Raw genomic sequence first — 24071 nt, forward strand, 5'->3', positions numbered from 1 at the left:
CTATCACGTTTCTTGTTTTAAGAAATATTCAACACACCTAGTAGCAGTAATACAGAGTAGTTTGAATGCGTAGACAGAGAATTCTCACAATTTAGTTCACCATCACATGTCATTGTAAATTATCAATATCTGACATAACCTCTCTGAGTAAAAGTGTTCTGTGGACACAAGCACAACACAACACGCAAATAGTAGCGCTTGGTTTGTTTTGGGTTATGAATTCATAGTATTTTCTATTTTATAAATGCAGTGAGGCTTATCATTTTATTACATTTTCTAAATCATAATGCCGCCACCAGATTTATTATCCAGTCAAGGTTTGCGTCTCGACGGTCGTAGACCTAACGAGTTACGTAGAATAAGATGTAAACTAGGAGTTTTCACTCAGCCTGATGGAAGTGCCTATTTAGAACAGGGAAATACGAAGGTTTTGGCTGCTGTTTATGGTCCACATCAGGTATTCATATTTGTGCATGTAAAACCTTCTAGAATGGAGACTAAATGAATTGGAATAACTTTTTTTTCTTTTTATAGAATAGGTAGATGGACGAGCAAATGGCCACCCGATGGTAAGTGGTCACCAACGCCCATAGATATTAGCGTTGTAAGAAATGTTAACCATCGATTACATCGCCAATGCGCCACCAACCTTGGGAACTAAGATGTTATGTCCCATGTGCCTGTAATTACACTGGCTCACTCACCCTTCAAGCCAGAACATGACAATACCAAGTACTGCTGTTTTGCGGTAGAATATCTGATGAGTGGGTGGTACCTACCCAGATGAGCTTGCACAAAGCCCTACCACCAGTAAAAGTATTTTAATCTATTTATAATATTAAATAAAAATAATATATATTCAATAATTTCTATAATTACAATAAGTTAGCTAAGTATTAACTTCATATATTTATGTATAATATAAATATATAATAATAAGATATTAACCACAATTTAATTTAATATATTAAGTAGTCCAACTACTTTGTTAAATTCTGTAATAACTTTTAAAGGGTAAATAATGAATTAATATAGCAATTGTTTTCCAGGCAGCCAAATCCAAAAGCTCTGTAGAAGGGGTTGTTGTCAATTGTCAATACAGTATGGCTACATTTTCTACTGGTAAGATTAATAAATTATGACTATTATTATATTAAATAAAAAAAAAATATTATTACTATAAGGAGCTGAGATGGCCCAGTGGTAAGAACGCGTGAATCTTAACCGATGAGCGTGGGTCCAAACCCGGGCAAGCACCAATAAATTTTCATGTGCTTAATTTGTGATTATAATTCATCTCATGCTTTACGGTGAAGGAAAACATTGTGAGGAATCCTGCATGTGTCTAATTTCACTGACATTCTGCTACATGTGTATTCCACCAACCCTCATTGGAGCAGCGTGGTGGAATATGCTCCAAACCTTCTCCTCAAAAAGAGGAGAGGAGGCCTTTAGCCTACTAGTGGGACATTAACAGGCTGTTAGGGTTACTATAAGGACAACAACATATTAATTACAACATAACGATGTTTTTCCGACTGATTTTGGCTTTATGTCCACTCTCAAAGATTATAACAAACTAGGTCTGAAATGAAGATGATGGATAATTTGATGCATCTCAAGAATGAGATTTAATTGCATATCAAAATTTATCTGGACCCGCTTACTAGCACTAATAGGATGGAGAAAACAGAAAAGGTATATTTTACATCTGCCTTATTTTAAATAGGTTTATATCTAGAAATTATTTCTTTAAAGGTGAAAGAAAAAATCGACCACGTGGTGATCGCAAGTCACAAGAAATGTCACTCCATCTAAGGCAAGCACTAACAGCAGCTATCAAGACGGAACTGTACCCTCGCTCTCAGATCGACATCTACATAGAAGTTTTACAGGTGTTTAACTGTTTGCCTTGTATTATTTATTTATTTAATTCTTTATTGTATACATGCAGATGCACATATCTGTATGGTAGTCTTGCATTTAAGTAGTCTGTATAACTGATCATGCAGGCAGACGGCGGCGCATACTGCGCGAGCGTGAACGCGGCGACGCTGGCGCTGGTGGACGCGGGCGTGCCGCTGCGTGCGTACGCGTGCGCGTGCAGCGCGTCCATGGCGTGGCGCGCGGAGCAGCCCGAGCCGCTGCTCGACGTGGGCCACGTGGAGGAGGCGGCGGGCGGTGTGGTGCTCACCGTGGCCAGCCTGCCCAGCACTGGTGCGTCACTATCAATGTGCCGACCTTGGGACCAAAAACAGACACCGTTTTTGGTGTCTAACCAAAACAAAGGGCTCGCAAAAATACAAATCTGTAAAAACTATATAATACTTACTTTATATTGATAAATATAGAGTAGCCCTTTTTGAAATACACATGCGTTCAACTCGGTGGTTTTTATTAAAAAGTAATATCAGTGTAATACACATCAATATTATGTTACATTTATATTTATATTTTGTATAAAGAAATGTATACTAAAATGTTTATAGTAATAGTTTAACCTTTATCCTATAAATAATCTTTATCCTAAAAATATTCATAAAACTATTTAGTCAATAAAAAGTTCAGACTTACTTTTAATTTGTTTTCAGGTAGTATAGCTCTATTGGAGTTGTCCCACAGACTACACAGTGACTATTTCGAAATGGTCTTAAGTAGAGCCATGCAAGGCTGTAGAGATATTGAGGTAAGTTTAAGTAATATTATAATCATTATTTGTTTATGAAGTTATCATGAAGCAAAAATTTATTCATTATATTTTAATATACTGATGCCAAGAGGAGTAAAGATAAAACCTTCATTTACATATTCCGATTGTTAACAGTAACAGCCTGTTAATGTCCAATGGGATAAGGCCTCTTCCTTTTGAGGAGAAGGTTTGGTGCTTATTCCACCACGCTGCTCCAATGCGGGTTGGTAAAATACACATGTAGCATAATTTCAATGAAATTAGACACATGCAGGTGTTGCTCACGATGTTTTCCTTCACCGTCAAGCACGAGATGAATTATAAACACAAATTAAGCACATGAAAATTCAGTGGTGCTTGCCCGGGTTTGAACCCACGATCATCGGTTAAGATTCACGCGTTCTAACCACTAGGCCATCTCGGCTTAGATTGTAGTCTCCTTGGTAGTGTAGTGGTAAGTATCCCCGCCTCTCCGATTGTTAATAGATCTGCCATATTACAGAAAAGGCCATAAGATACCTAATACCTCTCCCCCCCCCAAAACGCGAGCGAGGCCATGTATAAACACTAGTCAATAAAATAATTAATTTCACAGATCGTACTGGATAAGGCAGTAAGAGAGCATTTAGCAGAAGGTTGGACAAAAGAAGACATTGTAACAATATGAAATATACGAATTAAACTATATGACGTTTTTATTTAACGCATTTATTTTGTCTATGTACTATGAAATCTTCGAGAAAGTGAATTGCAACCACAGATGATTGATTTTATTTTCCTAAAGCATTTGTGTATCGGCAATTATTTTTTTACGCATTTATACTAAGTACCGTCAGTACATATTATAAAACAAAGAACTGCCATCCACTGCAGCTGTCTGTCTGAACTCGATAAACTGAAAAACTACCGAATGGATTTTCATAGAGTTTTTACCAATAGACTGTGATTCATGTGGATTTTTTTGGTGTAAAGTTCATTAAGGTTTTGTGTAAATTATCTTTAATGAGGATAATAGGCATGATGACAGTTAAAGATTAAAGAATTAAAAAATAAATGATTGTAGAGAAGAATCTATTTTAAAAAGATTCTAAAAAATGATCCCATTTTAATATACAGAGATTAATAAGATTTTTAATAAAATAAAAGTATAAAATTCTGCAATCGGCCATTTTATTTGAAACACCAATTAAAGCGAATGACGTCACGCCTCTGTATCTATAACCGTTTCTCTTGAACAGTTGTGTTTACGCGTTTTAAAATTATTTTGCATCATTGAATCAGTTGTCGTTAATTATTCGCGTTTTTGTGAAGAAAATAAAACATCCAAGATTTATCAATGATGGAACAAGGTTTTGTTAAGGCAAATTCCTCTAATTTGCCCAGGATTTGTTGATGTTAGGAGAGTTTCTTTCATCAAATAAAGAATTTTGCTCATCTGAATTTTGAAATGTGAAAACTTCCTTGTAAGTACATTTTTATTTATCTTTTGTGTTATCATAGGGTTTTTTTCTAATAGTTATATAGTATTACTCGGATATGAAGAGCCCTAATATTTTTACCAGTAAGAACTTTTAAGACAATATTTCATTTAGCTCCACTAGTACTGAATTTGTGAATTTACATATTTACGAATATGTCTATAAATCTAAATATATAATAAATCTTTATGAATCTCATACTTTCTTTTAATTGCTTTGGCCCGTGCCAGGCTGGTAGATGGTATAAAATAAATTATAACAAAGCCAAAAAAGTTTGGAACTTTTGTAGTATATTATATAGGTCTTGTTTTTTTTATAGTATAGGTAGGCGGACGAGCATATGAGCCACCTGATGATAAGTGGTCACTAACGCCCTTAGACATTGTAAGAAATGTTAACCATCGCTTACATCACCAATGCGCCACCAACCTTGGGAACTAAGATAAGAAACGTTATGTCCCTTGTGCCTGTAATTACACTGGCTCACTCACCGTCCAAACTGGAACTCTACAATACCAAGTACTGCTGTTTTGCAGTAGAATATCTGATGAGTGGGTGGTATCCACCCAGACGAGCTTGCACAAAGCCCTACTACCAGTAAATTATTTCAAATACATGTCCATGGTTAAAACAATAATTAACTGCAATCAAGCTTACAGACGACTACAGAATATATATTGGTTGCATTATGTGGCGTTGCTATAATATCGCAGCCCGACACACGTAGGACAACTCAAAATTATTTTAATGACCCGACCTTGGCTTACAATTCAGGACCAAGGCATCTGCAGCCTCATAAGCTAGCCAATGGACCATTGAGGCGAATAACAAGCTAAATTGGTTCGTAGTATCGTGATATCATTCAAAGGGTGATTGAGGTATATATTTGATTGAAAATACATAATTAGACTTACATATTTATTAGAGATCTGAACAAAATAAGAAATTAAATTATATGTACAGTCTATGTTAAAACTAACTAAATTAGAGGTAAGTTAATAGGTACACACTGTTTTATTATGCGTAGCTTATTGTATGGTAAGAAAACTTAACCTTAGAAACTTTATGGCAAAAGAAATGACATGCGACAGCTCATTAGTATAGCGAAAAATGCGTACTTCATTTATCCAGCTTAAAATATTATGAAAAAGAAATAAAATAAATAACTTTTTTTTTTAAATATCGGATGTAAAAATCAGTCCACCCGTTCCATGTGATTGCACACATTGAAAGAAAAAAATAAATAAACTTCATTTTAAAATAAATAAAAACAGTACGAAAAATTGTACTTAAAAGCCCAGTTGTAACATAATAAATATTCCCTCTATAACTGCGATATATAAAATATTATTATTACTTCAACAGTCCCGCTTCGAACACGTGCGAATCAATCGCGCAACACAATGGCAGCACTAACATTTAACACTGGGGCACTTTGTATAAAACAACAAAACGTTGTCACAGACTAAACACACACAAAAGTGTGAATAATAAAGTTTCTTAAAACATTGAGTTGCTAAGGCACTCATCTACAATTACAATCTATTCATGTATATATAAAAACTTTACGCGTTAAGCATATGAAAAATAATAACAGAATGTTAACAGGTAATAATAAAAAAAATATTGTAAACTCGTTCACCGATGCATGCGAAACAAATATCTTTCAATTCCAAAGGAGACTTAACCTAAATGTATAATACGAATAAATGTTTTGTCACATGCTATGGCTCTGTTATGATACTAAACGATAGTATGTGATACAAAAATCTAAGCTTTAGTTTTATTGTAAGTTTGGTGCAGGCGTTAGTTGGCCACCGCTACTATCTCCGGCGCTGTGTTTTGACTAGGCTCCGCCGTTGCGTCTGTAAGAGTAATATATGTATAAAATCTATATTTCATAGCCAATTTTCTTTTAAATCTATTTTTCAAGAAAAGATTTTATCTTTTAAATGTATTTTTTTAAGTAACTACATAGTTTTAAAAATTTCTATATACTTTGCTTACCATTATTAGTCTTATTGGGTGAATTCTGAATTGACGTCTTTTGCGACTCACTGGTGCTGCCTTCTGCTTCACCAGTCTCTCCCGCTGAAGATGTGGCCTAAACATATTGTTGTATGTTTTAAGTCCTCTGAACACATTTTAAATATATACATAGTAAATGATGTCCTCCTGACGGATTTCGGTCAAGGCGGCAAGTCTCAAGAGAGATTAGCCAACTGCGCAGGACATATTATAGTACACAAATGTGTGCTCAAACACAGGTGCACTCTCTATTCCCTCACTCTCATAATCTGATAGGACAACAACCCGAAAAGAATTCAGGCGCATGAGCAACGGCTTTACTTGCTTTCCAAGGCCTATGAGTGTACACACTTTCAACTTCCAGACTCCCGGCTGCTACTGTGAATTTTGACAGAAAAACTAACTTTCTTTTGGCCCGACTTGGGTTTTAAATCTAGGGTTTTGGATCTGCGGCCTTTTAACTAGCTGCTAAACCAACGAGGCAGTCATATAGTAAATATAAAACCACTGTAAACTCACCCTTGTTCTATTTGGCATTCTAGGCTTTAAACCTTTGGGCTCCTTGGCGGGATCAAAGTGGCAGTCAAATATATCAATTAACTCCTTAATGTCTTCCTCTTTCGCTGATACCGTTAATGCTTCCAACTGTTTCTCTAGACCTAGTTTAATGACAACATAATAAAATATTTTAGTTCCTGCTATACCTTATTCCAATTGAATAACTTTACGGACTTTCAAAACACTATTCTTTTGTGTATCCATAATTAATATTATAGATTAAACAAGACTCATGTTATTTATTTATCTTTATGTTTACTTCTCTTGTGGTTCGAATAGACTTTAAATAAAACAAGATAATTCAAATATTAAATAATTAAAATGCTTATTAAATGACAAGCTACTGTTGTATTGTAGATAAACCTACTAACAATTAACAAATTCAAGAGTAAGGATTTTTAAAAATTTTTAAGTTAACTTACTGTGTACTATGCATACTTATTTTTACACATCTAAAATGATTAATCAATGTAGCTACATAAGTTGCTAGTCATCACTGATAGCGGTTTTTACCAATCATTCAATTCGTCAGAACCTAAATGCTATTAAGTCATAAACGGACCTTCCAGCTTCTGGTCCTGCCAGGCATCTTTAAGTTGATCGTAGAGCAGGCCCGCGTCGGCCAGCAGACGGCGCAGCTGCGTCACACGCTTGCGCTCTGGCCGCGCCAGCCGCAACAGCGGCGCGAACACCGGCCGGAATGTGTTCTGTCTACAAAATTTATTTTTTCAATATTATCTACTTGTATTCTGGTTATTACATTAGGAAATGTTATAGACTCAATTTGTTTATAACCTATATTATAAAATATATTATATAATAAATAGCCAATTCAAATATAGCCAATGGCATAAAGGGAGAACAAAACCTATTTCGCAATCTCTTTGTATTGTGAACAGATACAGAGTTAAATGATTTTTATTTTATTAAATAGGTTATATTACGAAAATGATTCTGTTAAAATTCGATACAATTATTAAATAATAATTTATTGGATTAGTGTTTGTTTATAGATTTGCCTCACCTTGCTCTGGAATCCAACCCCAAATATATTATTTCATATTGTTTTTGTGAATAATTTATATCGGTCTCTCATAACAATTATGAAAAAAACAATTTTTGGGTGTCAGTACTACTCATTTCACATTCTAAATTTACATCTCCCTACATCTACAATTTTTCTACATGTTCAATTAAACAACAAAAATTTAAGTTTAAATGATTGCCATACTAATTTTATTAATTTGTATAATTGTTGTTGCCAATGAAACAAATTTTACTAGTAATCCTTTGAACTTGAAAATATTTATAGTACCCTCATACCAGAATAACAAAATAAAATCAAATTATGTGATCATTTAATGAAGAGAAAGTTTGAAAAGTACGTACTGTAATTTTAACTACTATATACATATAAATATATCATAAAATAACCTTTTTAAATTACCTTTCTAGTAATTTCTTAAAGTTGGCGAGTGCTTCCAATTCAGTGTGAACCGGTCGCGCCCACGCTCTAGCAGTCTCCACCATGTCTTTACTTGCTGTTGTGCCTTCTCCTCCAGCTCCTACTTCTTGTTGTTCCCCTGAATTTCAGAATTATCATACATTTAGCACAAAATTTAAATTTTGTAAATATTCATGGTTGAAATCTTTACTTTTTGAGTTTAAGACAATATGTTTTTGTCCTTCCTATGAACCTTCTATAAGCATACATTATTAATTATTATGTTAAAGTTTGCATTTACTTGTTTTTTTATAAAACTTTTTAATTTTGGTCTACCCCACATTTGTTTCCAGTTTGTTAAAAATTGTTAAACAACAATATTTAAACTAACAAAAAATGGTAAGATGATTTAACAAACCTTGTGCCAAATGCTCAACAATCCTATATGCCGCTGTAGCGCGATCCAGCGCGCTGTCTACTGAAAGTGTATCTGCGTCAAGGAGGACTCTTGCAAGAACTCTTAATGATACAGATTTGACCGTGGACTTGCACTTATCAGCAGCAAGAGCATAACTGTCTGCGAAACCAGCCACTATTGTCTTGAAGCGGTCCAACAACTTATAACTGAAAATGTTTAAAAAAAATAGTTTCATATGAAGCAGAAAAAGATAATTGTATAATTCCAAATAGAGCTATAGCAGTGTATTTTATTCCTTATTTATTTATACAATTACAGTTTATTTATAAACATTGTTTAGCTGGTCTTATTTCTCTTTTTCTGTCTTCATTGATTTTACATTTGGAAGGCACACATACTACTGTTTATCTAATCACCCCCCCTAAACAACATTTATAGATACTTGGTATAGGCTGATAGGTACTTAGTACAAGTCAAGGTCTCTGTTTAATTTTTTTGAAATTAACATAAATATTTTATACAGTTATTTACCGAGTAAGAGCTTCTAACAACATTGTAGGACTAAGGCGACGAGGCTCATGGTAGATAAGAATAACGCTGCCATCACCTTTTTCATTCTCTAGCCAGTCTAGGAAATCAGTAAGTGCTGATATTTCCGATTTTGTTTTTAATATCTGAAATTTTCCTTTGGTTACAAACATAATAAATTTAATTTGCTAGGCAATGCTCAATACGAAAATTTTAAAGCACAATTTAAATTGAATGAAATAAATTTTCTTTTTTGTAATAGTTATCACAGCTAAGAATACAACTATAATCATAAAAGTTTGTTTAATTAAAAATAAATTAGATATCTGTGTTTACTACATACTTTATGTGTATTGGTATCCTTCAGCATGCGGTATCGCCCCACAGTGACTACTCGAACATTGTGACGTCTTCTAGCACCTGGATTCAGATCTCCATATGGCATTATGTATTGCGAATATGTCTGCTTTGGAGTAAAAGCAGCAATTTGGCATATCTGTTGACCAAATTAATTCATTTATTCAAAACATTAACAAATATATAACAAAAGAAATAAAAATCTTGAAGCAATGATTAAAAGAAAGACCAGCAGTAAATCCTCAATTTAATGTTTACTTAATGAAGTATGTGTTGAAATTAAACATCAGTTGATTAATTACTAAAATATGATTTAATAAAACACCCTAATATTTCAAAGGTTATTAACCTTACAAATAATACCTTATTTAAATAACAAGGCATATAAAATGATTCTCAAATCATTCTACAGCAAAAAAAAAAAACAAATAATATTTTTCAATAAATAACTTAAGTGACAATTTCTTAACAATGTTGCATTCAATTATTAAATATATTAATATATATATAATATGCTTGATTTCTTCTACACTGATTATAAAGTTGTTAACTATACTATCTAACATTTCTTATCAATTTATAAACAAGCTATATTAAGCATCACTTAAATTTAATTCTATCTTATCTTGTAGAAACATTCAAAACATGTTTATATCTGTAGTATACAAATAAATTATTTTTTTCATTACTATAAAAAAAATATACATGAATTTTCATTTATTACCTTTATATACTTCTCTGTATTTTAGGTACAGTTCAAGTAAAACACTTATGAAACAATTTAAAATTGATGTTTTTAATTAGGTGAAATAATTACTTTACCTCATCGATCAGTCTTCTTCCAGTGGTGTCCATATCCCATCCTACAAGCGCATACTTGCCAGGTGGCAAGCCTGCGGGCTTCTCTGCCAAGGCAGGTACAACCTCTGCAGGAGGTTCAACTCCACTACCATTCACCTTTGCTTCTGACACCATTGCCATGTACACTGTGGACTGCAACTGTGAATTTTAGTATGAATTGATATGAGAATTTTTAATTGCTGTTACTGAAAATAAATACTGATTTTTAATTATTTATATTTGAGAAAATGATAAGTAGGGTAGCTTATGATTTTATAAAAAATAATAACATTTTATGTACATTAATAGAGTGAAATAATATTATAGCTAGATAGATATCTAATTACTATGAGTAAATAATATAGTAGAAAGCAGAAGTAATATGAAGCATAATATTTTTATCTCAAATATACTACCGACACTTGTTCTTGATTATTTTATATTTAATATTAAATAAACAAGTTTAATTACTTAAAACTGACGACCGACGACGATTTTTTAATGTAAATCGAACATTACAAATTTACACAACATACATATACTGAAATTTGAAAAAGCATTACAACCTTAAAAATGATGTCACGCCGCTAAAAAATACAGGTACCCAAAAATAAATCGATTAAAGGTTTTGTACTTATGTGTAAAGACGCTCAACACAATTATTTGAACCAAACGAGACGATTTTACAGATATAAGATTTTTAAAAATATATATTTAACATTTTTTATAAAAGGAAAATCCATAGAAAAATAAAAATTAGGACACGTGGCGATCTTTTCTTTAGACATTTTGCCCCACCCTTGTATGTCAAAATAACGCAAAATTAACTCACTATTTGAATATGATGTTCCTTGATGAATATTGTTCAATTATTCTTTAATTATAAGAAGTTTCAAGATCGTTAACAATGCCTACAAAATAAAGTAATTTTGGTAGAAAATATCAGAAATCTTGGCACGTGTGCGGCAATCGGAAAAACGCAGTAGTGTTTGAAAAGTTTACAGAATTTATCCAAAAATCGGTAACATTTTAAAAATCGAAACTTTATTAGGCTTAGGGAAATCTATTATTTTTTTTAAATAATAAACAATTATCATGTTTTCTTAATGTAAAACTTTTATCCATTTTTATTACATAAAAATAAAAGTTTAAACAATTGGATTCTATGTGTCGACTGTATCGTAAAAGTATTTTTCAAAAGCTTAGTTTATTTTAATTAAATAATTAATTAATATAACCCTCGTTATCATCTTTCCTTATGATATTATTAAATTATCCTGCACATTTGTATTATTACATGTAACTTTTGTTGAATAACATTTCTTAAATATTTAAATAAAAAATAAAAAGGTTTTTTTGTATACTGTATAAGTAAATTAAAGGTCACAAAAAATAAGTATTTTATTCAAACCTTAGACATCATTAAAAATCGATAAATTGTTTTGTTGCCATGATGCACTAAGAAATCTTTGGCTTTGGTTGTTTAAATACTGATACTGACATACTGGTTGTCTCTTTTACGCTCATTGTTGTCGGTATAATATAATAAACATTGAATTTGTCAAATGCAAAGTTGTATTTATGAAATTCCAATGGGAATTATTGGAAAGTTTCAATAAAGGTTTTTGAATTTTCTCTTTTTTAATTAAGTATAAGCTGCTATTAAGTATTATCAAATATATTTGCTATGACAGAAAACATCGAATTTTATCAAAACCAAATAGCTTTGGCTAGAGCGGAAATAAAAAACTTAAGGTTAATAATTAACGACCAATTTTAATAAGGCGTTTGCTTTGTTAAGGATAATCTTTAATTATATTTTCAATTGCAGGCAGCGCATATCTGCGCTAAAACACGAGCATTTAAAAGAAATAAATAATATTAAAACGACGCTCGGTAATCTTCGCTGTTCTAACTGCGCTGTTGAGGGTATGTTATATTTGTGTCTCAAAAACTGCATACTAAATTCTAATGTTAGTATTAGCAGATATTCATGTAAATAAATAAGTTTACTTATTTAATAGTTTATACCAAAGATAGGCGAAACAATCGATTGCTTAAACGATCTCAAAATTACTATAGGTATTGCATTTTTCCAGGTAGTTAATTTATTAATTATTATTCATTTAATACAGTGTTAAACATCGACTTAGAAAAATGACGATGTGTGATAAATTGATTGTAATTTCACTAAAATTAATCAGTTTGCACAGTTGCAAATACACAATAGATATGAAAATTGAAACATAATGGTATAGTATACTTAAAATGCCCTTGGTGGAAGAGTTACCTTGAGGATAAGTTTGGAGCTTAAACTGCCGAATGCTGCAGAATATCATTTAACCCATTCTAGTTTATTCATGATGTTTTCACCCACTTGTGAACATGAGATGAACGATAAACAAAACAAATTATTAAGCATATGAATATTCAAAGGTGCTTTCGTAGACTCGATATGATCCACAACTTCGATAGCATTTACAGATTTTAGCCACCTCAGCTCTATAATTATGAAGTCAACACATGTAGTACATATAAATATTAACAACATAGAATGCAAATAAGATGTTTTTCAACTCTGTAATTTTCATTACAGCCACTTCATTGGTTAGTAGTATAAATACTGATCAGGCCTCAGTGTCTCATTCAAATGAGATATCATTTCGACCAATAGGACACATTGAAACGTCATTTACTAATAAACGAGCAGTACCAAGACAACCTTCTGTTTTGGCAAATTCAAAGGGAGTTATAGTAATTGATAAAAATGTGTTCAATAACCCCGATCACGCAACCAATGGTTTGGAAGAATTTTCTCATTTATGGTTTGTATTATAATTTTTGTATGCATTTTCTTTCGTAGGAAAAACAAAAAAATGTTATATGGAAAAAATAATATTTTAGTAGTATTGTTGTCTTCTCCATATGAAAGTAAAATATTTTTTCAGGATTATATTTCACTTCCATATTCATGACAACGTCACTGTGCAATCAAAGGTGTCACCCCCTCGTCTTGGCGGGAAGAAATGTGGTGTATTGGCTAGTAGGTCTCCGCATAGGCCTTGCCCTATTGGATTATCTCTTGTTAGATTGTGTCACATTGCAGGTATTCAATAAAGTTATTTTTTTATTTTTTGTAACAAGCACATTGTATAAAATTAATTATAATAAAGTAACATATAAATACTTTGTCATTGTTTTTTCTGTACGTGTAAGTATATATATTATTATAATTTTCTGTTTTATCTTTGCATGTGATTTGTGCCAAACGAAAACATCAAGAATATGTTAGCAATTTTTTACATATTATATTCTTTTTACTCTAAATCTTGCAGGTATTCTTATCTCAATTTTGGTGTAATAAAAGGTTATAATGCTTTTTCATTGGATTTTTTAAAAGTTACTTAATTATTTAACTTACATTGTACAACTAAGTAGAGATTGCCCCCCAAGTCATGTGTTATTCTAATCAGTAGGTCCAGGATAATTAATATTGCACCATTTTTGCCTTTTTTTTAGGAACATACCTAATTAGGTCCAATTTTTTTTTCTTACAGGCAACAAGATATTCTTTAATGGAGTAGATATGGTTAATGGTACTCCAGTACTAGATATTAAGCCATTCATTCCCCAATATGATTATCCTTCAGTCAATGGGGATTCCTCCTTTTTAACTTCATTAGTTAGACCGCCAACGGAGGGAACCAGTGATGCAACAGAAAGCATGGTTAATTTGCAAATAGATGACGATTCTTACTCAGTTAGAAGGTTAGTGATATTTTAAAAACCCCAAAATTTTCAAGGTATTACAAATTGGGCACCTAATTGTAAGTGGTCACCACTGAAGATAGAAATTGGCGCCATAAGAGATATTAACCATCCTTACATCGCTAATGCACCCCCAACTATGGGAAATAAAATGTTATGTCCTTTGGGTCTGTATATACATTGGCTCACTCACCTGGCAAACTGTAACACAACATACTAAGTTTTGCTCTTTGGCGATAGAATGATGAGTGGGCGGTACCTACACAGACAGACTTGCACAAAGCCCACCAAATTATTTTGTTTAATTTACATTTTATTTTAATTTTCACTGATCGTGAACTATGTAAATAGCACATTGTTATGGGTGTTAGTAAAGTAGAGACGATTAATAAATAAGTCAACATAATGAACATAATGAACAATTGTGTTAGGAATATGTCAAATCATTCTGTACTAAATTGTCTAAGGTTTCATCCTAGATACATTCTATCTTTGATGTTCTGCCGGATAACTCTGTCGGAACTAACATGTTATAGTGAATAGTTAAATAAAAAATAACGAAGACATATAGTGACAATAACAGACATTATATATATAAGTCTATTGGTCTATTGGTAAATTATTGTCAGCTGTTTTTTTTTGTTGGAGAATTATTAAATAAATATAACTTTCAATTAACAAAACATTAAAATAAAACAAATTTATATTATATATTAAAAAAAATTGTATATTTATGGAAATATAGTTTTACTTTTTAAATTATTATAAATGTAAAATAATATATGTAAATTGTAAACATAAAGCTATGCATGGACATAATACTTAAAATGGTATATACCATATGGCACTAACATATTTATAAACAAGAATAATTAATTAATTAGTCATATCTCTACAAATAACTGCCTTGTTAGTTAGTATACAATAAGTTTCTATTAATATTGTTTATTTTTATAATGTCCTGAGAGGCCCAGTGGAGAGATCATGTATTTTTAACCGAAGATAGCAGGTTCAATTAAGCGAGCACTGCAGATTTTTAATTTGCTTTAATTCGTGTTTATATTAATTTCGTGCTTGGACTAAACCTGCATGTGGAGTCTTCTTAGAAGTTAATTATATCATTATAATATTTATTATGATAAAAAAATCTCGTAAAGTACTCGAAAATGTTCTTCGACTGGGCAAAAGCATCCTCCCCTCCCTATTTAGAAGATTTGCATTTGCTAAGAAATTCATTCGACCAATGTAGGTTTTATCGCCATGGGTTCCTGCACCGTCAAGTACATGATTCATGTGCGTATTTGAGTCTTCAATACGCACATGAATTACTAAATAAAACTGCTCCAAATTGTTTTCTATCATTCTCTACTAAAACCAATTCAACTATAGTATTAATTGCTAAAACTGTGGTGGGCTTCCAAACAAAAAAAAAGCTTAGGTTTAAGTTGAAAGTAAAAATTTGGAGTCATTGTGAAGTGGAGCCGTGATTCGACATATTTACCAATTACTTTATAATTACTCATCTAATATTGCATTCATTTTATTTTTTAGTGTAAGCCCTCGTTTAGCGCAACCGATTGGTGTCGATACGTCGAGGGAAAGGTCTCGTTCGCCGTTCGGTGATATGCCTTCTCCAGTACACGAACCTGCAAATCTTATCTCCCCATCACCGGAATCACCAATTAGCGAAGACTTACTGGATGGTCCAACGAGTTCTCCAATTCGAAGAGTTGAAACTGAACGAGGCTCACCCGATGGCCAAGAAAGGTTCACTCCGCCACAATCTGCTACTTCACAAAATGTTAATCAAGATGGTATTCGCGTTGCATCCTGGGTCATTTCACCTCCTTCACAGCGGTTTCAAGTAGTGTTTACAGAGGACGCTCTCCAAAGATTAAACGATCTCATTGGCGATAGAGCCCAAGCATTTAAATCGAATATTGAAAGTCTCTTAGCAGAGGATCCGAGATCTGTTTATGTCAGAACTAGATATCCGGATCACGAATATAGCTGCGTCTTAGAAGATTTATCAATTAGTTGCGTATTTAACGATAACTCAGCGATGTGCACTATAATAGCACTGAGAAGTGCTGAAGAATTGCAAAATTGATTTTAAATATGTAATCAAACAATAAATGCTTTTTAGTCTAAATAATTTGTTTAAATGATAAAACCTATCTTTAGATTATGTTAGTATGACAGAAACAAAATTCGTTAGAGGCTTAAGTTATTTTTTAAAAAATAAGAACTGCCTACCCGAACCAAAGTTGCCAACAGTGTCTAATATAGATAATTCAAGAAATCGCATTTTGTTTCCATTAAAATGTATAGTTTTTATTGTGTTATCTTCCTGGAATTTTATGGATTCCGAGAGGGCACTCCACTTTTTTCCATCATGAGAATAGCGGTAACGAATCATAAGGAATGTACCGTTGCCAGCATCCTTACGAGGTATGTAGTCTGCTTTGTCCAATTCGTAAATATCTCCTAAGTCAAAATTAAGTGTAATGTATTTACCTTCTTTAGGATGCGATTGACCAGAAGTGCCCCAATCGGTATGCCAGATCGATTTGAGATTTCCATCGGTAAGATTACACACTTCTTGACTAGGTTGACATGGCAAGTTACATGTGACTTTAACTCCTATTATTGTATATTTCAAAGGGTCGTCCATTACTATACCTGAAGTGTAGTTTGTCCATTCGGAAAAGGTGTTATTCCAAACAGTTCGAATTCTAAAGTTATGTTTACTTCCATAAGCAAAATCATTAAATATAAATGAATTGCCTGTAATATTTGTAAAAATTACGCCATCTCTTTCGATTTCATAGAAATCTGATTTACTGCTTTCATCCCATTTGAGAGAAATTGACGAAGACAATGATGGTTTTTTGTCGATGACATTAAAATTTTTCGGTGGCTCTAATAGTTTATTCAAAGAAAATAGTCCAAAAACTTCACCCTGATTTGCAAAATTGTTTACCTTGATTGCGATTTCATTTGTGGTGACGTTGATTTTTTCTATTTTGATTAATAAGCACTTTTGTTTTGTCTCCTTATATTCACTTAAATAGGAATTTATAAAGAAGTGCTTATCAAAATAGTACGAATTTTCTTGATTTTCGAAATCAGCAAGACTTACAGCTTTATGTAAAATTAACGATTTTCCATTAATAGCGACTTTTATATTTTCAACCTCTTGCGATGCCATTACTTGTATTAATGTACTTCTTTCTTTAACCATATTTTTGTAAGATTTACGAGTTTTATAAATAGTTATAAATAAATCACCAACATGGTTAGATATCGGAGCAATTGCTAAAATTTTAGTGGTAGCATAATCGCCTTTTAAATAGTCTGAAGATATGCCGTCATCTTCATAAATTTTAAAGCTGGAAGTTCCATTAGGGTATAAAGTAAACATTCTGAGGTCTCTTTTTATTTCATAGGGATTGTTGTTTGGTTTCGTCATCGGTACAATACATCCATCTTTTATAAAAATAGGAATCTTCCAGAGGGGCGTCAGAATATTATTATAGATTTTACCACCTTGATATTTTTTGCCCGTCATAAAATCAATCCATATTTGATTTGTATTTGGAAGATATATTCCATCGCGCACAGATTTATCCATCACTTTAACGTCATTATAAATTGGAGCAACCAATATATTAGGACCCCACATGTATTGATATTGGGAATCTTTTGTGTAAGATGATGTTTCTTCGGGGAATTCCAGAAACATAGCTCTCGCCATGGGGAGTCCATTTATAGACTCATATCCAATGCTGTAATTATATGGCATCATAATTGACTTAAGCTTTAAATAAGCTCTATTAAGTTTAATAGCTTCTTCGTCATAGCTGAATGGAGTTTTTGGAGTGTTACCCCATCCGTCCATGTTTAATTGCAATGGTGTAAAAGTTTTCCATTGATAATCTCGGATATTAATTTCTTTACAACCTCCAGCGTAAATACCGTCCATATCAGAACCTATAATCGGTAGACCTGATAGGCCTGCACCGATATAAGTTGGTATATGAAATCGAATATATTCCCACTCACCGCCTTTTTGATCACCGCTCCAAATACCAGAATAGCGCTGCGTACCAGCCCAGCCATCGACCATTATAATCATTGGTCTTACATTCGTTTTTGTTTCCTTTACAAATATACTGGTAGCGTTTTCAACTGCGCTAAGTCCAAAAGAATAACCTGAACCTATCCACGCGACATCACATTTTAGTGCAACTACATTCGCAACACTTACTTCCTTACCTAAATCTCGCTCCCCTTTTTTTGGATTTAAGGGATCGGCAGGATGAAGATTGGATTCTGTCCATAAAGCCACTTCAACGCCATTTCCTATGGCATAATCGGCAAATTCTTTTAAGTTCTTAATGTCTCCATCTAAAGAATCTGTTTGACCATATCCAGAACCGTAGCCGTCGTTCGGTATAAACCAACCTAGAGGTACATCGTGTTTTTTGTATCTATCTATCATAGCACGAGCAGAAAATTGGTAGTTGTTCTTTTCACCATTTAATGATTCTAAAATACCTTTTTTATCTCCAATTTCATTCGGTTTATAGCTTTTATAATATTCCCCATCTTCAAAAAGTATTGCTCCTCGAGTGTCTGAGGTAACTTTAACCCAATAATCGCGATTGAATGCATTTAAATGCGCTTCATAATAAGCGTACTCTGGCATCAAAAGCGGTTGTCCTGTTAACTCATAATAATCGTTTAAAATGTCTTTTGGTAAACTATTAATAAAATAATATGCATCGAAATCTTCCCCTTCATGAATTGTTTCTATAAATTTTTCTGATTTATCACCAAAATCATAAATTCCTTTCTGCCAGGTATTTCTTAGGATACCGTATCCATAAGAAGACCAATAAAAGGGACAAGGAGATGTTACCCCTCCGTCGTCCCATGCATTCGTGTTTTCAATGTATATAATTTCACCCTTGTGAGTGAATCTTCCATTTTGCATTCCACCCCCGAAAAAGAATTCGTCACCGTGCTGCTTTAATACTTGGGTTGAATTGCAATCGGCATAAGACAAAGGTTTGATTTCAAACAATACGTCTTTGTTTATTCTCAAGTCAAACACATTCATGGTACCCTTTATCTTATCAAAAATGATTTGTACATCTCGCGTTTGCACAATATAATGTGTATTGACATCGTTAAGTATCGAATGTCTGAATGCTTCGAATCCGTAGTCGTTTATGCTTTTTATAACAATCTTTGCTACATCATCTGGGTTTATTGGTATAGGAAAATCCAAGAATACTCCGCTTGGAGACATGTAATATCTAAATACATGATTATTATAAATATGTAAATTAGCCTTTTCACCAGTTTGGAATTCTATAGCATAATGAGAGTTGGTTTTAATCATAGATTTTATGCTACCAATATTTTTTTCGGAATTGTCAATCATTTTTTTTTTGTTTTGTTTTATCTGAAAATAAAAAATGTTACGATATAAGCGTTGTAAGTTATAAGTTTTACTATAAACATACATTGTAAAGACAGTTAACTTGTTACTAATATTACAAATATATTTTAAAAAGAATGACGCAATTTACGATACTTTTCTCGGTTATGTCTGCAGATGTTAAATAGATAAAAAAGTATACTTAACGCATGAATTGTAAAATTACTAATCGACTCGAGCAGCAGAGTTTTTATTACACGAATAATTAAAATCTTTAATAGAATTATAATGTCTTTTTTCTCGAAGCGAAATAACTTCTTATACATATGATACGTGTTCATGAACTATTTGAATTATTATTGTCATGTTCCTGCCCATAGAAAGTTTACGCGCTGATTGGATCGCATCATCGCAACTGAGCGAACATACTTTGCATTGAGCAATGTTGATTCTGATAATAATCAATTATTTCTGACTTAACATCATGAACCACGAACAAAAATACATCTCTCAATATTACTAACGATATTAAAAAACGTTTTAAAGTGTCAAAAAATTAAGTGAATTATAAATTTTAAAATTTAATAATGTTTGCATATTAAACCTTTTTTTTATTTATAATTATCTACATATTAAAGTCGATGTGTGGTGTAGTGTGGTGTCTTATATAAGTTACAGTATCATTATTAAGTACAAATCCGTGACGGATGGCTAGTCATAAATAAGAATATCATGACTATTAAAAATAACTTTGCAGTAAATCTAGGAACACCAAATTTAACTTGGGAATCGCAAGGACCTTTCCTTAAAAAAAAAGGTTACTGAAAAATATCTAGACTGTGGATGCGAAATAGCTATGCTATGGGCACTACTGAACTTAATTCTACGAGAGAACTAAATTATACTCACCAATATGAAATGCAAATTAATAATAACATAATTAACATAAAGTCTAATGGTTTGCGATCAAAAACAAACCGGCTTGACGGCTTATTATACATGTATTGCATACCTAAGTAAAAACATTTATAATAACTTAAGAATTATGTTTGGGTTTTCCTGAGCTTCGTCACAGGTATTTCTAAAATAATTTTCAAAAGTTCTATTAGAACTTGAAACAACATTAAAGCGGTATGGCAAAATTAGTTACAAGATATTTTTATTAAGTACATCTATAATAGATACACTATAATTACACTATAATTTGCTATTACATACATATTTTTTTAAACACAAATTAAGCACATGAAAATTCAGTGGTGCTTGCCCGGTTTTGAACCCACGATCATCGGTTAAGATTCACGTGTTCTAACCACTGGGCCATCTCGACTCTTAGAAGAATTATTAGTGGGAATTTAATTTAATTTGTACGATGTTTACGAGTAGGTAATATTTAAAATAGTATAATTGCTTATGGATGTTATCTAATTTTTTGTATAGAAATGGATATTACATTATTGACAAATACATTATTTAATATTATACATGAGTAAGGCGTCAAGTGCAATTTTGCTTGTGTTAGTGGTATTATTGTAAACTTGTTTCAAGACGTTTCAATCTTTTTTTATCTGTTTATTGCACGTATTTTTAAGGAGGAGATCAAATTTATATCAAGTTGTAGTTCTATTCTATGATTATAATTCATTAGATACAATTAACTTCACTTAACTTTCTTGCAGCGTGAAAGTGCACGGCCCTGTCTTCTCTATATCTATCTTTCTGATCGTAAGACTTTATCTTTTTAGATTTTCCTCAAACTAATTTTTAGAATATGATTTTTTTTAAATATTTATTGTATGAGAATCTGTATTCATTTTTCTTAAAGACTTCATTAAAAAATATACCAACATACCTTTATAATTTATTTAAATTGATTCTTCAAGATATCATATCTTGTAAGCGGGTCTTTCCAAGAACATTATAAAAACACCGCTTCGTTTTTTTAGTGGAAATGTGAATGATGTTACTATTTTCCTTTTACGTTACTATTTTCCTATTACAAAGATGTTGGCACACTCGCACTGCTTTAAGTAAACTGGAGTTCAGCATACGATCAACCGCTTTTATATCACGCTACAATATGGGTCGGTTATCACATCGTTCCAATAACATACAAAACACGATTTTGACGTACGTATTTAAATCAGCGGTAGACAACCTCCGGGATTTTGTGGTTGGCCCACTTAATGTTACTTTATTTTGAACTATTTTAAATTTCAAAGGTTTTTATTAACACTTAAATAGTATGAATTAAATAACTGTTTGTGGCCACGAACACTGCATAAATCCGTTCATAGTTGCTTAATCTAATTTGTAACTATCCCGAAACCTAAGAAATCATTACCTAAATATTTTTTGGTTGCGGCGCACGTCACCATCACTAACACGGATTTTTGGCCCCTATAAAGAAAAGGTTGAGTATCGCTGATTTAAATAGTCTTGATGTAGATGATATCAATATTTGCCAATTAATCAACGTAATTTGTAAATAGTTCCATATTAACATGTATGGTCCTTTGTTCATTTATGTTACAATAATAAATAAAAAAATCAATCATGTTACGAGATATGTTTAAGTGCTTTGTGTGTAATGTTTACCCATCACGATTTTGTTTACAAAAATAAGGATTTTATACCGTGCAATAGACGACGACGACAAGCCGAGATGGCCCTGTGGTAAGAACACGTGAATCTTAACAGATGATCGTGGGTTCAAACCCGGGCAAGCACCACTGAATTTTCATGTGCTTAATTTGTGATTATAATTCATCTCGTGCTTTACGGTGAAGGAAAACATCGTGAGGAAACCTGCATGTGTCTAATTTCACTGAAGTTCTGCCACATGTGAATTCTACCAACCCGCATTGGAGCAGCGTGGTGGAATAAGCTCCAAACCTTCTCCTCAAAAAGAGGAGAGGAGGCCTTTAGCCCAGCAGTGGGACATTCACAGGCTGTTACGGTTACGGTTACGGTTTATAGACGACCCGCTTTTTTTATTATTTTGTAAATTATCCAAAACTATGAGTTCGAATTGCAACATTTCAAAAAGTAATAATTACCTACTAGCGTTGAAAATAAATAAATATCTTAAAAAATTGTGACTTTTTTCCAACTAATTTAACAATATAAATGTTTATTGTAAGTTTTTTAAAAAAGTCGTTGATTTCTTGTAGACATTTTCCCTGTGCATTTTGTAATTCGACCCGGTAATTTTGGACATATTAAAATAAACACTTGAAAAATATATATAGATTTTATCTCATTAGTTAAAAAATAAATTCCTTATTTTAAGCGTACGAAGTCAGGTCGGGCGGCTAGTCTTTCAGATATATTTTTTTGTGTTTCTAAATAGTTTTGCAGTGTTCGCTTCAGCAAACTTCAGGCTTTTCTTCCTGATGACTTCGGACATATTAAGCTACAACTATATTGTCAACATACTGCCTAAGTCCGTCCTAAATCTATAAACTAATATATTCTGGAAGTTCCATATAAATAATATTGGTATTTTTACGTGAATTGTAAAAAAAACACAAAATACATACATACATACTTATGATATTAGCATGATTATACTTTATTCCCATTTTAATGAGAAAAAAATTAATAATTAAGTATATGATAAATAAATATAAAGCCTAATATATAAAAATAATATATATCTTTGAAACTGGTAAACATATAAAATCATACTCCACCATAATCACCAAAACATTGATTATCAATAATTGATCAGCAATTATTCATAATCAACAGTTTCTTTTCATTTTCATCATACTTGAATCTTAATTTTTAATTTATTTGTAGGCACAGATTTAAAAAGAAACGGTTTCTTTAAATAAAATGTTTTATAAATCTAAGTTTTAAGATCACACACCTTTAATTAGGTAATTGTGTATAAATTACCATTTATCTTTGATCCTACGTGTACATCTAATCTACAAATTATTTTGATATTATCTATCAACAAAATATGATACGCAGATACTACAGTATTTCATAAATCACTTTAAATTTTATGTGTTTTTTTATATTTCTCTAGATATAGTCAAATGACTGTGACATTGTCCAATTCATGAAATAGCTTACAATTTATCATTATTTACTTACGATTATTACTTCGCTTATCGCTATGACATTCAGAACATAGTAATTAGTAAATTCGAATGACTTAAATGACGTAGCCGTAACATATATAGTTTTCGTCGCGATCAAAAATTGTAGTTATTATGTTATGCACTGTTTGAACGCGACTATAAACAGCTTACAATTGTGATGTGCAGCACTAGTTTTATACTTATCGTTATTCAATATCGATCTTTATCAATAACCGATTATTATAAAAAAATGGAGACGTATTCATATCACATTCATTGTATATGTGTATCTAATAATTATTGCATTTCGTTATATTCACTGGTGTTGAAAAACTATTAGTGTCTTATATTAAATTGTAATACTATTTTCATTGATATACACTACATGTATATATATTTTGTTAGACTTTTCCTGAATTA

General features: G+C 32.0%; 4 protein-coding genes across 7 annotated transcripts; 2 read left to right on the forward strand and 2 right to left on the reverse strand.

The window, feature by feature from the left end:
* The first annotated feature begins 139 nt into the window (after positions 1–139).
* LOC126777582 (exosome complex component RRP41) lies at positions 140–3387 on the forward strand. The gene is made up of 6 exons (XM_050500650.1): positions 140–457; positions 1050–1122; positions 1759–1895; positions 2013–2217; positions 2592–2686; positions 3285–3387. The coding sequence occupies exons 1-6, from the start codon at positions 287–289 to the stop codon at positions 3354–3356; spliced, it is 753 nt and encodes a 250-aa protein (XP_050356607.1). The 5' UTR covers positions 140–286; the 3' UTR covers positions 3357–3387.
* Positions 3388–5071: 1684 nt separating this feature from the next.
* On the reverse strand, positions 5072–11316 carry LOC126777543 (maternal protein exuperantia). 3 transcript variants are annotated; one of them, XM_050500598.1, is made up of 10 exons: positions 11173–11316; positions 10323–10493; positions 9487–9639; positions 9147–9289; positions 8616–8821; positions 8201–8336; positions 7316–7464; positions 6715–6854; positions 6175–6271; positions 5072–6032 (listed from the first exon to the last, which is right to left on the reverse strand). In XM_050500598.1, exons 2-10 carry the CDS (start codon positions 10479–10481, stop codon positions 5974–5976), a joined length of 1242 nt encoding a protein of 413 aa, XP_050356555.1. In that variant the 5' UTR covers positions 10482–10493; positions 11173–11316; the 3' UTR covers positions 5072–5973. The 3 variants fall into 3 exon arrangements, with proteins under 3 accessions (XP_050356555.1, XP_050356554.1, XP_050356556.1); XM_050500597.1 differs by having other exon boundaries at positions 10323–10499; XM_050500599.1 differs by lacking the exon at positions 11173–11316 and adding an exon at positions 10907–11062 and having other exon boundaries at positions 10323–10499.
* A 498-nt stretch (positions 11317–11814) lies between these two features.
* Positions 11815–16257, forward strand: LOC126777536 (tRNA (adenine(37)-N6)-methyltransferase). The gene is made up of 6 exons (XM_050500583.1): positions 11815–12095; positions 12172–12269; positions 12937–13165; positions 13289–13446; positions 13898–14108; positions 15660–16257. The coding sequence occupies exons 1-6, from the start codon at positions 12028–12030 to the stop codon at positions 16216–16218; spliced, it is 1323 nt and encodes a 440-aa protein (XP_050356540.1). The 5' UTR covers positions 11815–12027; the 3' UTR covers positions 16219–16257.
* LOC126777497 (uncharacterized) lies at positions 16257–23687 on the reverse strand. Of its 2 annotated transcripts, none has more exons than XM_050500508.1 (2): positions 23665–23687; positions 16257–19581 (listed from the first exon to the last, which is right to left on the reverse strand). In XM_050500508.1, the coding sequence occupies exon 2, from the start codon at positions 19558–19560 to the stop codon at positions 16336–16338; it is 3225 nt and encodes a 1074-aa protein (XP_050356465.1). In that variant the 5' UTR covers positions 19561–19581; positions 23665–23687; the 3' UTR covers positions 16257–16335. The 2 variants fall into 2 exon arrangements, with proteins under 2 accessions (XP_050356465.1, XP_050356464.1); XM_050500507.1 differs by lacking the exon at positions 23665–23687 and adding an exon at positions 21410–21575.
* Positions 23688–24071: the final 384 nt, after the last annotated feature.

The sequence above is a fragment of the Nymphalis io genome, chromosome 23 (genome assembly GCF_905147045.1).
Source record: "Nymphalis io chromosome 23, ilAglIoxx1.1, whole genome shotgun sequence".
In the NCBI taxonomy this organism is placed as follows: Eukaryota; Metazoa; Arthropoda; class Insecta; order Lepidoptera; family Nymphalidae; genus Nymphalis; species Nymphalis io.

Coding starts and splice junctions, on each gene's coding strand:
- LOC126777543 (XM_050500598.1), bottom strand. CDS start 10,481: ATGGCAATGGTGTCAGAAGCAAAGGTGAATGGTAGTGGAGTTGAACCT. Junction 7,465..8,200: donor TTTAAGAAATTACTAGAAAG/GTAATTTAAAAA, acceptor TAAATTTTGTAG/ACAGAACACATTCCGGCCGG. Junction 6,855..7,315: donor GCAGGACCAGAAGCTGGAAG/GTCCGTTTATGA, acceptor TCATTAAACTAG/GTCTAGAGAAACAGTTGGAA.
- LOC126777536 (XM_050500583.1), top strand. CDS start 12,028: ATGACAGAAAACATCGAATTTTATCAAAACCAAATAGCTTTGGCTAGA. Junction 12,096..12,171: donor GCGGAAATAAAAAACTTAAG/GTTAATAATTAA, acceptor TTTCAATTGCAG/GCAGCGCATATCTGCGCTAA. Junction 14,109..15,659: donor GATTCTTACTCAGTTAGAAG/GTTAGTGATATT, acceptor TTTATTTTTTAG/TGTAAGCCCTCGTTTAGCGC.
- LOC126777582 (XM_050500650.1), top strand. CDS start 287: ATGCCGCCACCAGATTTATTATCCAGTCAAGGTTTGCGTCTCGACGGT. Junction 1,123..1,758: donor TATGGCTACATTTTCTACTG/GTAAGATTAATA, acceptor ATTTCTTTAAAG/GTGAAAGAAAAAATCGACCA. Junction 2,218..2,591: donor GGCCAGCCTGCCCAGCACTG/GTGCGTCACTAT, acceptor ATTTGTTTTCAG/GTAGTATAGCTCTATTGGAG.
- LOC126777497 (XM_050500508.1), bottom strand. CDS start 19,560: ATGATTGACAATTCCGAAAAAAATATTGGTAGCATAAAATCTATGATT.